Source organism: Monoraphidium neglectum, assembly GCF_000611645.1.
Source record: "Monoraphidium neglectum strain SAG 48.87 unplaced genomic scaffold scaffold01722, whole genome shotgun sequence".
Classification (NCBI taxonomy): Eukaryota; Viridiplantae; Chlorophyta; class Chlorophyceae; order Sphaeropleales; family Selenastraceae; genus Monoraphidium; species Monoraphidium neglectum.
In genome coordinates, this window is record NW_014011906.1 from 1 (window position 1) to 12,246 (window position 12,246).

General features: G+C 65.8%; 4 protein-coding genes across 4 annotated transcripts; 2 read left to right on the top strand and 2 right to left on the bottom strand.

The window, feature by feature from the left end:
- Positions 1–288: 288 nt before the first annotated feature.
- MNEG_8822 (hypothetical protein) lies at positions 289–1,821 on the top strand (the record flags this gene model as incomplete). The annotated part of the gene is made up of 4 exons (XM_014042703.1): positions 289–396; positions 876–961; positions 1,227–1,325; positions 1,506–1,821. The coding sequence occupies 4 exons, from the start codon at positions 289–291 to the stop codon at positions 1,819–1,821; spliced, it is 609 nt and encodes a 202-aa protein (XP_013898157.1).
- Positions 1,822–2,658: 837 nt separating this feature from the next.
- On the bottom strand, positions 2,659–6,277 carry MNEG_8823 (flagellar associated protein; the record flags this gene model as incomplete). Its single annotated transcript, XM_014042704.1, has 9 exons — positions 2,659–2,875; positions 3,043–3,170; positions 3,403–3,456; positions 3,617–3,804; positions 3,955–4,094; positions 4,318–4,410; positions 4,702–4,895; positions 5,140–5,230; positions 5,439–6,277. The coding sequence occupies 9 exons, from the start codon at positions 6,275–6,277 to the stop codon at positions 2,659–2,661; spliced, it is 1,944 nt and encodes a 647-aa protein (XP_013898158.1).
- A 548-nt stretch (positions 6,278–6,825) lies between these two features.
- On the bottom strand, positions 6,826–8,718 carry MNEG_8824 (hypothetical protein; the record flags this gene model as incomplete). Its single annotated transcript, XM_014042705.1, has 4 exons — positions 6,826–6,923; positions 7,114–7,472; positions 7,618–8,041; positions 8,652–8,718. 4 exons carry the CDS (start codon positions 8,716–8,718, stop codon positions 6,826–6,828), a joined length of 948 nt encoding a protein of 315 aa, XP_013898159.1.
- Positions 8,719–8,786: 68 nt separating this feature from the next.
- On the top strand, positions 8,787–10,543 carry MNEG_8825 (hypothetical protein; the record flags this gene model as incomplete). Its single annotated transcript, XM_014042706.1, has 2 exons — positions 8,787–8,849; positions 9,386–10,543. 2 exons carry the CDS (start codon positions 8,787–8,789, stop codon positions 10,541–10,543), a joined length of 1,221 nt encoding a protein of 406 aa, XP_013898160.1.
- Between the last annotated feature and the right edge of the window lie 1,703 nt (positions 10,544–12,246).

Here is a 12,246-nt window from a genome sequence, read left to right on the forward strand (position 1 = left end):
GGTGTCAGCTGTGCAGGTGTGTCTGAACATCAAAGCAGTGCGTCATCCCGCGAAGGGAGGCGCCCCAACTGACTGCGTGTACACCCCCGCGCTCCCGCGCATGAGACCGCGTTGCAACCCCGGGTCACCCCCTTTCACGGGCACCCCCCCTCCCAAAAGAATACACCTGCACCCATACACACACTTATCCACAAACATGCACACACACATGTGCCTCTACAACCCCAGTTTTACGGCGTCCCCACATCCCCCGGCAAGTCGCGCATCTTCGCCGGTTTCGTGTCCAACATGAAGCTGCCCCCGCTGGTGGCGCAGCTGTCTGGCAGGTTCCAGTGGGTCTTCCACCTGGGGCAGCAGGTGGTGCTGGACTCTGATGCCTACCTGCTGCACGTGCAGGTGCGCGTGTGCGCGTGCTGTGCGTGTGTTAGGGTGTGTGTCTGAGGGTGTGTGGGTGCGTGCGTGTGTGCTCGAAAACGGGGGAAAGATCGGGCGTGCGAACGCAATGCCTTGGGACATCATTGGCGGCGTGGCCAACCGGGTTGCACAACAGGGAGGGTGTGGGGGCCGCGCATCGCGGGGGGAGGAGGTGTGGAGTAGAGTGCGTGGACGGGTGGCGTAGCGTTGAGCGCGTGTGCATGCGCAAGGTAGTGGATCCGTGCATGCTTGCGCTGGCGATCGCGCGTTAGCCGCGGAGGCGGCAGGCCTGCTCGTTGCATGCCGTGCATCGGTGCGTTATGCTATCAGAACAAGACCGGTGACGGCGGCGTTCACTAAGGATCTCAAACGATGCAAGGTTGCCAACAACACACCACTTGACCGGCGACCAGCGCCACGGCCAACCCCCTTTCTTGCTGACCGGGCCCCCGTGCACCCAGGAGCGGCTGCTGAAGCAGTCCCCTGGCGGCTGGAAGCGCAGCTTCTTCATGCCGGCGTCTGCAGACACAGGCGTAATCAAGTTCAGGTGGGCCGGGCGAGCACCTTGCACGCACATGCGTGTGAATGCGCTCGTTCGCGCGTGTGCGTGCATTGCTGGTGAGTTGGCGGTAACTGCCTGCCCATCTGCATTGCTTTTCTGCGTATAACGCCAACTTTCCGCTGTCAGTCGACCGTTGCCGCGGCGGGCGCAAACCTGCCGCCGATCTTCGGCTTGCAAGGGGTGGCCCCCTATCCGATCCGTCCCGCTGAACCTTTGCTTTCTTCCACCCCCTTGTGTGGCCGCCGATCAGGTCCTGGTTCGATGAGGTGGGCGGCGGCGCAGTCCAGTGGCCCGCGGGCATGTCCACCAGCTTGGGCCCCACCCTGCCGCGGGAAGTCGTCATGGACAGGTGGGGCGGGTGCCGGCGGCTCGTGTGTCGGGAAGCAGGAGGGGCTTCTGGGCAGTACAGTGGACAAATTGCAGGTGAGTAGCCGGCGCGTCCGCCCTGAAGGCCCGCGGCCGCTGGATTCGCAGCGGCTTTGGATGGTGACGCTCATCTCAACAAGCCCACCCCCAACGAACCCCGCAGGTATTCCCAGCACGTCAAGTCCTGCAAGTCCTGCCGCAGCGCAGTCACCTGGATAGAGCGCCTCCAGGCCGCCTGCACCGCCCTCGCCGCCGTCGCCGCGCCCATCGGCGTGTGGACGTTGCTGCTGCAGGCCGCCGCCAGGACTGCCCTGGGGCAGCAGGCGGCTGTCGTGCCTGCTGCGGCGGGCGCCCTGGGGGCCGCGCTCGGGTGGCCCATGATCCTTGTGGCTGCGGCGGCGCTGTTCGCGCGCCACAAGCTGCAGGGGCTCTGGCGCAAGTTCCACTTCACTGACTACGTACACGCTGACGTGGAGTGACGAGCTGACGTGGATTGACGACTGGGCCTGGAGGCTAATTGGTCTCTCAGGGACTTTGCTGATGCTTTGCACAGCGACAGGGCCGCCTGCTGGGCACGTGCATTTTGTTGACCATTTGTTGTATGCATGCGGCTGGCCGCCGGCTGAGATGCTGCAGTGTTGACCTGCGCAATTTTGCTTAATTTGGTCTGTCTGCCATCGTGCATTGTGTTCTACGTACACGTGTGCGTCTTGCCCTGCTCTTGTTGTGGGTCTGTGACAACCCGTTGATCGTATGCCTGTAACGCAGTCTTCGGGGTTGTCCGTATGAGGAAAGATGGGCTGATATTACTATTGCCCTTACGCCTTTCAAGCAGGTGAGCGCAGTAACAGATGGGTTGAAACGTCGAGGGCGACAACAGATTCAAATAAAGAACAGGTACGACAAAAGCGCCGCTGGCTGCCCCCCAATGCACGGCTCTCGCAACGCAGGGGGTTTCATGGCACTCATGCCCCAACCGTCACCCCACCGCCGCCGCCGCCGCCGCCGCTGCCACGGGCCGTCGCCCCGCCTGCTTTGGTCGTGGCAGTTGCTCTCATGCCGGCAATCTTGCCAAAGCTGATGGTTGGGCCGCTGCGTTGATTTACGAGGGGTGTTGGTATATGCCCATCAGTTGAGGAGGTGAAGGGGCAGCGGCATACTTGGCTGGGGGCGTGGTTGTGGACGGCACGGTTACAGCACAACAGTGACTGTTTGGCCTTCGCGCCGGCAGTCACGGGCCCGCACGTGCAACAAGCAACCGCGGCGCGGGCTGCAGCCCGCAGCAGCACCCTTCAACGCTCCCCGCCCGCCCTTGCTCACTTGAACATCGCCGACACCGCCTCCGCCATGGCCCTGTTCGCGGTCAGGTCCGCCGGCCGGTCCTTGAACTCAGACCCGTAGCTGGTGGCCCACTGCGGCGCCGCCTGCACGCCCGCCTTGCTGAGGGGGATGTGGCTGACGTGGCGGGCGGCGCGGCTCGCCTCGATCTGGTCGCGGGCGCCGGCCACGGCGCGCAGCATGGCGGCGTGGTCCCTGCGGCGATGGTGGGAGTCCGCCTGCGTATGAGTATTGCAAGCCTCACGAGCCGTATTGCAATAGCATGGCTATCCTGGCATTGGCAAGCGGTTGACCGCTTTCTTGGAGCCTAGGTTAAAACCTGCAGGTACACGGCAGCGCAGGCTGTCTGTAGAGGGGCGCACCTCGGCCGATACGAGAGGCGGTTGGTGGTCTTGGCGTCGGCGTCGGAGGGGGCCTCGCCAAGGGTGCGCCGCGGCTCCACAAAGCGCTGGGGGATCGGGTACACCGCACTGGACTGCGGGTAACGCACCTGTGTTGGGAGGTGTGCGTGCGCGTGTGAGGGGTCGCGTGGCGAGGTCACGTGCACACGTGCGTGTTGAGCAGCGCGTCTTCGTTGTCGCATGGGACGCCAGGTTGGGATCCCAACTGATAAGCTGGCACCAAGCACGCAGCTGTATTCATTGGCTGAGTACACATTGAACAATGGAGGGCGGCGCTGTTGAGTTTTGCGCAACGCAGGCAGGTGGCACTCGCTTGCCCACCTCGTCCACGTGGCCCCAGCCCGCGTTGACCTCCGGGAATACGACTCGGTGCATCTGGGAGGGAGCAAGGGGTCAGAGAGGGTCGGAACGCTCTGCGTTGTCAGGCCCCTGATTGGAAGATGGAACCAGCATGATGCACACCACCGATCAACGGGACTGCACGGCAGACGCGGGCGCTCCCGGGGGCAGCAACAAGGCGGCAGCGGGGCCTGACCTGCGCCGTGCGCGAGGGGTGGGAGCCGAATGCTGATGTGTACGAGCTCGTGGCGGGGTACAGCTCGGCGCACGCCCACTTCAGGGGGCACTTGCTGCTGAGGGTCTCGACCAGGTCTGACGCCTTGGCGGCACCCTTGGCAGCACTAGGACGGCGCCGCGGCGCAGCCGCGGTGGCCGCCGCGGCACCTGTGTGCAGGCATTGCACAGCGGCAGGGGTACCAGGAGGGCGGCGGTGACATCAGCAGCAAGTGGCTGGGCGCTGCTAACGCATGAAATGCAACGGGCGCCCGGGCGTGTCGCTTCCGCTGCGAGCCCTGTCGGCTCCAAAGCTCTCACCTGTCGCCTCAGGAGCCTGCTCGGTGCCAGCATCCCCTGCTGACCCAGCAGGGTCCACCGCCGCCGCCGCCGCCGCAGGCTGGGTGTGCGCCGTGTGTTTAAACCCCTTGACCTCCACCTTGCGCGGCGCGCCCATGGTTCTGTTGGCAGGGAAAAGGGTTGTAGAGAGGCCACGCTCTCGTCAGTTGACAATGGTGTGACACGTGAGTCTGCTCTGACTCTCGCTGTGCGAACGTTGCCGCAGCTGCGTTGCACGCGCGCTAAGACACGCAACGATGAGCCTCTCGTGCGGCCATGGCAGGCTACGGTGAGGGGGGCGCAGCGGCAGACGGGCCGGCGCCGCGGCCCCCGCCGGCCGCTCACTTGATGCGGGTCTGCTCCTTGAGGAGGCGCGTCGTCTCTGCATCCTCCGCGCTGTACTGGGGGCAGTGCAGCTCATGCGACACGGGCTTGGAGCTGGCGGCAGGGGGAAGAGGGGCACGGGAGAGATGCAGGGTGGGGTGGGGTGGTTGGGCTGGGCAAGCAGTTTGCGGGGCCCCGTCAGGCGAGGGGGGTTGGGACATGTATGGCCTCAGGGCGTGAGCGGAAGGGTGGGGCGATAAATTGGTGACACGAAATCGCTCACAGCAGCCGCTCAAGCACTGGGGTCAGCGCTAGCGCCACACGCCAGCGTCGCGAACTCGCACGCGTGCGCTGCATGCCACTGCGCAACCTCGGGGATCCTACGGTCAGCAGCTGCCTGCCCACCTTTCGGGCTGCACCACCGCGCTGAGCTGGCGCAGCAGCTCCACCAGCTCCGTCTTCTGGGGCCCCGGCAGCTGCCCCAGCAGCGCCACGACGCCGTCCGTGGCGGCGGGGGTCAGCAGGCCCTCGCAGTAGGTGCGCTGCTTGGCCACCCAGGACGCCAGCGCGCGCTGCTGGCGCACGCGGAAGTCGTCGGTCTGGCGGACGAGGGCACCGGCAGAGGGGACAAATGTGGGGGGGATTCAGTAGGGCAGTGAGGTTGAAGGGTGAATCGATGGTGCCGGCGATTGTTTTGAACACAGGAGCAGAGTATGTGCGTGTTTGGGGGGGGTCGGGGGGCGCTCACCGTAACAACGGATGGCGGTGATATCAAGCAGATTTCTGTTGGTGGTTGAGAGCTCATGCGACTCGCACACCACAATCCTGACACAAACGCCTCACCGGCTTGTGTACTTGTGCGTTGGCCACAGTGTAGGAGCTGTCCAGGAATGGCGCCCAGGTCTCCTCAGAGCCTTTGCGCAGGGACTCGCCCCTGCGGACCACAAACGCGTAGTGTCAAAACGCGTCACGCAAACCCGCACCAAACCGCCGCCGGCTTCGCCCCTGGCCGCCGCAGCCTCAACCATGGCCCAGGTTCAGAGGCCTCGGACAGCCACAAATGCAACATCCACCACCTGGCCCAGCACTAAGCCTTCAAGGGCCCGCATCCCTCCGCTTCCCCCCTGCCCCTGCCCGCCCACCAGTCGCTGACAAAATTCTTGTTGGGGGCCGCCTCGGGGCGGCAGATGGGCAGCGTGTTGGCCCACAGATCAGGGTACAGGTCCTTGAGCCCATAGGACGCCGCCGACGAGGTTATGTCCAGGGGACCCATCTTAGGCGCCGGCGGGGCCGCCGCGGCCGCCGCCGCGCGAGCTGACAGGGTGGCAGTCGCCGAGAGCCGTGGGGGCTCGGCGGCGGCGGCGGCGGCGGTGGGGACGCCGAGGGGCAAGCGCAGGCCGGCAGAGGCGGCGGGGCGTGGGGCCGCGGCTGGCGCGGTGGCATCTGGTGGCGCGGCTGACGCTGTGGATGGCCGCTGGTTCAGGCTGCGCGTTGCGCCTCCGCGCCCTGCTCCAAGGGTGGCTGTGTGCAGCCACGACGCGGCCGCGGCCGATTCAGGCCGGGCCGCGGCTGCCGCGGCCGCAGCGCGGGTCGCTCCTGTCCCCAGCCGCGCGGCGGCGGCGCACGCCGGCGCCGACGCCAGGCGCGCCCTCCGCGCCGCCGTCTCCAGCGCCCCGGCCGTGGCGGCCTCCGGGATGTCCGACCAGAGTGGCGCGCGTCGGCTGCGCGCGGTGCTGCCGCCGCTGGCGCCGCCGCTGCTGGCGGCGCTGCGGGCGGTGCCGAGTTGCTGCACCTCAAGCGCCGCCCTCTGCCGCGCAGCTGCCGTGGAAGCTTCCTGGACCAGGGCGAAGTACCTGGTGTACCGCGCCCGCTCCTCGGGCGTCGCGCGGCACTGCAGCCACCGCGCCACCTCCTCCTGGAAGCGGCGCTGCGCGTACAGGTCAGTCCCAGACGTGGTCTGGCGCAGCTGGGGCGCCCCCATTATGCCAGGCACGACGCGCCGCTACGACGCCGATGCGTGCGCTCACGCTCGCGCCGTGGCCAACGCACAGACGTCGCAGGTCGCTGCGCAAGCGGAGCAGGGGCAGGGAATTCATCGAAGAGTTTGAATTCCCTTTTTTGTCTTGTTATTATGCCGTTCGTGGTATATGGCGTTCCTCTGCGGCGCATCATCAAATTTTTTGCGACACAAGCTCAGCACCGCACACCTGTTTCTTACAGATGATTAATCATCAACCTCTCTCGACACTGCAAGACCTGCTCGTCGATGTGCAGATGATACGTACACGAGATGCTGTGAGGCAGTTTTCGACACCCCTCGGCGCGTACACGGGGTGATGTATGCGTATGTGCATCATTGATTACACTGTATTGTCTACTGGGCATGAAAGGCGCTGTGCAGCAATCGATCTCGGCAGTCAACATGGTGCTCTGAGCAGTCAATGCAGATGCTGTCATGTTTGATTGGGAGCAGTGCTACTGGTGCAGGGCAGCAGATCTGCACAGCAGCAGAGATCGCCTAAAATCTTACTATTTGAGGGCGCCTGAGGTTGAGTCGCCGCCCAGGAGGCCCTCAAATTGCTTCAACAGAGGTGGCAGGCCCTCGCTGAGCATGAACATCAGAATGCCTTTGTGGGGAGGAAGGTGTGTGAGGTGAGGGAGGCGTGAGAGTTGGGAGTGGGGGAAACTACCAGAGTACACAGAGTGCTGCAGGTTGAATGGTGAGTCGGCAGCGGATGCATCAAGCAAGCGTAGTGCTGTTGAGGCCCTGAAAAAGTCCACTCGATCCGTACCCAGCACGCGCTCGCTAAGACCCACCTCCAGCGATGCCGACGTTCAGGCTCTCCATCTGCCCCACCATGGGTATAGCCACCGGGCGGCACACCCGCAGCGCCGTCTGCGAGAGCCCCTGCCCCTCGCTGCCGAGCACCAGGCACACAGCCTGCTCCAGCTGCCGGTCTCCCTGCCCCCCACGCCGCCGCCGCTCCTCCCCGGCCTGCGCCTCCGCCTCCTGCGGCTCAGCAGCCAACAGAAGCAGGCCGCCGTCGTCAGAGAGCGCCTCCAGCTCGCCCCAGCTGCACTCCGCCAGCGGCAGCCGCAGCGCCGCGCCTCTGCTCGCCCTGAGGGCCTTTTCATTGAACGGGTCGCAGCAGCCCGGCAGCAGCACCACCCCATCCCTGCGGCGCAAGGGGCGCCAAATGTTTGCAGACGGGAGAGCGAAAGCAGGAGGTGCTCAGGGCAAAGCAGGAGCAGGCACCCGACATACAGCGGCTTTGGCACTTGTGCAGGTTACTTATGCCCACCTGCAGCACGGGCACCCACCAGCCAAACGCCATGGCGCATCTCAGCAGGGTCCCCAGGTTCCCCGGGTCCTGCACCGCCTCCAGCGCCAGCAGCCGCCGCAGCCGCCGCGGCCGCTCCGCCGCCAGCTCGCCGCCCTGCTCCCCGCCCGCCCGCTGCTGCCCCTGCGCCACCGTCGCAGGCTCCTCTGCACGCGGCCCGTCCTCGGTGGCCGCCGCGGGCAGGCCAAAGAGGGCCCTGAGCTCTGCCACTTTGAGCAGCCCCTGCCCTGCCACGTTGAGCTCGACGATGACGTCACCAGGGCTGATGGTTTCGAGGCCGCTGATCTTCAGCGCGACCGCCTCACTGATCCGTACCACGCGCTCCGGCTGGAGGCTGGGGGGCAGCGGCGAGGGCGCGCCGGGCTGCAGCAGGAGCGCGGCCACGCGCAGCTGCGCGCCGCACTCTGTTATGCAGAGTGGCAAGGAGGGTCAAGGCGGGTAACATTTGGAGGGGGAGGGGCCGCATGGGAGGGCGAGCATGCGGGGCGCGGTCGGTGCCGGCGCGCAGCTGCCCCTGCTTTGGTGGCTGCTCGGGAAGGCAAAAACCAGTGCCGTTGTGCTCACAGCCGCTGGTTCAGGGCACACCTGCGAGCTCCCTCACGATGGTCGAGCCCACCAGCAGCAGCTTCCCCTTTTGGTGCCTGTATCGCGCCTTCTCCCGCAGCCGCACCAAGTGCTTCACATAGTTATTGGTGATGCTGGTGATGGATTCCTCCGTGATGACTGTGCCGGCTGCAGCGCTATCAGGGTTGTGGTGAGCTGCATCCACGGCCGCAACGCCAACTAGACCGCCGCAACGCCGCCCACGCCTGGCGGCAGCCGGCGCGAGGACCGCTGCGCAGAGCCCCAATGGCGGCGGCCAACGCTGTGACGCAAGGACAGCCCTTTGCGCCAGCGCCCTCATATTATATATCCTCGCCACAGCACTGCGCGCCCTGTCACTGGTGGCACTCGTCAATCGATCTAGGACATCATTGGGCCTCCGGAATCGCTATTTTGTGTTTTGAAAGAGACCCACAAACTCAAAGCAAACAGTATATGCAGCGCGTATGTCGGTCTTCTGATCTGCGGGCTTTTCCATTCTTCCTGTGTGCGACGAGGTCACAACTCCTAGAGTGCGCTGTGCACCAGCATCAGAAGCCCGTTGGTATGGAGCTGTCACGGATCCGAGCAGCGCCCCGTGCGCCACGCACAGCTAGTCGTGTCCCCAAGGTGCGCCCAGCACACCGGGTCCCAGAGCACACCTGTTTCGCTGTGCTGTCGCTCATAGGGTAATAGAGACGACACGCTTGGACTTTCTCAACACCCGCGCGGTGCCCATTGCGCCCAGGTGCTTCGGCCGCGCGCGCTCGCCGCCACCAGCGATGGCGCACCATGGGCTTGCCGGCGCCGCTGCCTCGCCGCTGCAGCCGCCGGGGAGGCAGCAGTGCATATGACGACGCACACTGACGGTCGGCCTTCTCATGCACAGGTCAGGGCTGGCTGTCCCAGCACATGCATGGCGAACAGCGGTCCCCTTGCAGCAGCGCAAAGCTTGCCGTGAAACCTTTGCTTCACTGCCTTCCAAGCGTCTGCCCCCATTGTGCATGTGCACACGCATGCGCGCGCACGCACATACATGTACATGCGTGCTCTTGCGTGCGCGCGCGCGCACACACACACAAGCGCACGCATGCACACCAACACACACACACACACACACACACACAACCCCAAGATGACAAATCGCCGCCCCACCACCGACGCAGGCCGTCCTCGACCGCTGTGCAGCCGCCCTGTCGGAATACCGCGCCCACAAGGCCGCGGTGGGCGCCTGGCTGCACGCGTTCCCCGCCTCCAACGGCGGCCGACGCCCCGGGCTGCTCGATGCGCAGGCCACGGGCGACCCCGTGCTCGCGTCCCGTTTCCAGCAGTACCTGCAGGTTCGGCAGCGCCTGCTGGCAGAGCTGCCCGCGCTCAGGCGCGAGTACGAGGGAGCACTCGACGCCGACGCGCGCGAGCGGCGCCGCGGTGGCGGCGGCGCACAGCGCGCGGCTGCGGGGGCGGCGGCGGGCGTGCCGGGCGCGAATGCGAACGCGGCCGTCGGGCGGACCCCCGCGCAGGCCGCGCAGCAGTGGTCGGCGGCAGTGCAGTACCGGCGGAGCCACCCAGCAAGGCCGCTGGGCGAACCCCAGCAGCGAGGCGCGGCGGCAGCGGCGGCGGAGGTGGCGGCAGCGCCGATCAGCATTGTGGGCGTCGCGGCGCCGGCTGCGCCTCGGCAGCGATCTGCAGCTGAGGAGGCTTCAGGCGCCCCCGGCCGCGAGCTGGCGCAGCTCGCGGAAAAGGCCTCCTCTGCCTCTGCCTCTGACCCCTCGACCCGCATGCGATCGGCCGCGCTCGCAGCCTTGCAATACAAGCAGCGCGCGGCCGGTGCCGGGGCGGGCGCGCGCGCCGGCGCGCCCAGCGGCGGCGGCGGCGCTGCGAGCGCGGTGCTGCAGGCGCCGGTGCCGCCGCGCCCAAAGGCGGGCGAGCCGGCCGTGATCGCTGTCGTCGAAACGGCCAAGTTCAACCCCTTGGTCGGGCGCAAGGCGCGGCAGCTGGACGCAGACACACGGCTGGACGTGGTCATGAGTGATGGCGGCGCGGCGGTTGGGCCGACAGCTGCGCCGCAGCTCGCAAGCCAGTTGGTAGGAGTCGCAGCGGCGCCGGCGCACGCGCCGGCCCAGGCGCAGGCTGAGACCAACGAGACAGGCGGTGATGGCAGCGCGCTCGCCCCTGCGGATGCCGTTTCGCCGGCACCTGGTGCAACCAGGGCTCAGCAGGCGAAGCCACACCCGGCGCGGCCGGTGCGCGCTGCCGCATTGAGCGGCACGGACTGTGTGCCGCCGCTGGTGATGGCTCCTGGGGCGGTGCCCCTGCCGACTTGATGCCCCTGCGTGTGTATGCGCACATGGACTTTCAGGGTTTTGGACATGGTTTTGGTACCATTGCATGTCCCCGCTTGTATATCATTGTTCGCTTGCTGTATATGTTCAGGCATTATTCATGCTTCGTTGAGCACAACACCGATGCCTCAAACGTGGACAAACCAACCCTCAGCTTGAGGTGCAATGGCGCCCCCAATGTGCTTCCGCACCAGGAGGGGCGGGCTGGTGTAAATGTGACCGCATGCTTTGCAGAGCTGTAACAGTTGTGACAGCTATGACCACCAGTTGCGACCAGCATGCGCCGACACGGGATATTATGCAGCGGCCGCCCCTCACTGTGTAGGGTGCCCTGTCGCATGGTACGATTGTGCATTGCCCACGAACCTACAGCTGTTTCGACCATCAGGTTTTCGTACATTACTCATTGTTGAAGCATGACAAGGCCGGCTGGTTTGGCCAGTTGAGAGTCCATACTCTGTTGGAATCAGGGCGTAGGCTCAGGGTCCCAGTTGCCCCACTACCTCACGTATGGGGGCGGCCACGCGAACCGGCAAGATGCAGCGCGCTGGTCAAACCAGAAGAGCCACTGACGGGCTGATGCGATGTTTGCAGGTCGTGGGGTTCGGACGCGTTCGCGTCGTGTGTAGGGGTTGAGTGGGCAGTCATGCGGGTGCGTGAGGGTGGGCAGTGCGGTGATGGGCGGGCGTAGAAATCTCTACGCTCTGAAGTGCAGCGGGACAAATGCAGAGTCCTGCGGCGTGTGCGCCTGGTCATGGGCGGTGGCACAAGCGCCACCAGCACAACCGTGGAGCAGGGGCACGGCAAGCGAGCCGGCAAGCGTTCCACCCGGCCCTTGCAGCACAGCAAGCACCCACACCCACAAAGTCGAGGGTAACGCCCCACCCGCTGAGCCGGCCGGTGGCGCAGCAAACACAACACGCGCACCTTGAAGGTACACAGACAGTGCAGTGAGGGCCCAAAGCACACACCCAGGAGACATGCCTGGCCCTGGGCCCTGGGGCCGGCCTGTCCAAGGCACAGGCGTCGGTGCAGCAGGTTTGGCCGCCAGCAGCAGCGGTAGCGCGGTATCTGTGCAATCTGCGCCCTCGCTCCCCTCCCCCCGCCAGCGCCCCATGTTAGCAAGGCCATAACGGCGCAGGGGTGTTTGCCCGGGGCCCCTTGGCACCCCCGCGCCGCAGGCGGCGGACGCAAGGGGTGGCGGGGCCGTGGATGGTTGGGCGGGTGCGGCGTACAACGCTCCCCACGCAATAAGTGCGGGTAGAGGGGCATCCCTGAGAAGTGAAGGAACACTGATACAATCCTGAAATCGAGCAAGCCTTGCTGCGCCCGGGGTTGCTTTGCCTTGCTTTGTTACAGCCATTGAGGCCGCCTGGCTGGCGCCAGCTGGACTCCTCCCGCAACTGTGTACCACCGGTCAGAAATAACAAGGGCTAACTGTATACTAGCCACCCAGTACACACGGCAACCAACATAATACACAACAAACCAGAATATCGTTGCAGGCATACAAACGGAACAATGAGGGCGCACACCCAGGTGACATGCCTGGCCCCGGGCCCTGGGGCCGGCCTCTTGAAGGCTGCGGCGACGGTACCGCGGGACCCGCGCCCCCGCCCCCCCGCCGGCGCCCCACTTACTAGGGGGTAAAAAACCGAAATACTAGGGGCTTTTGCTTGCTTTGC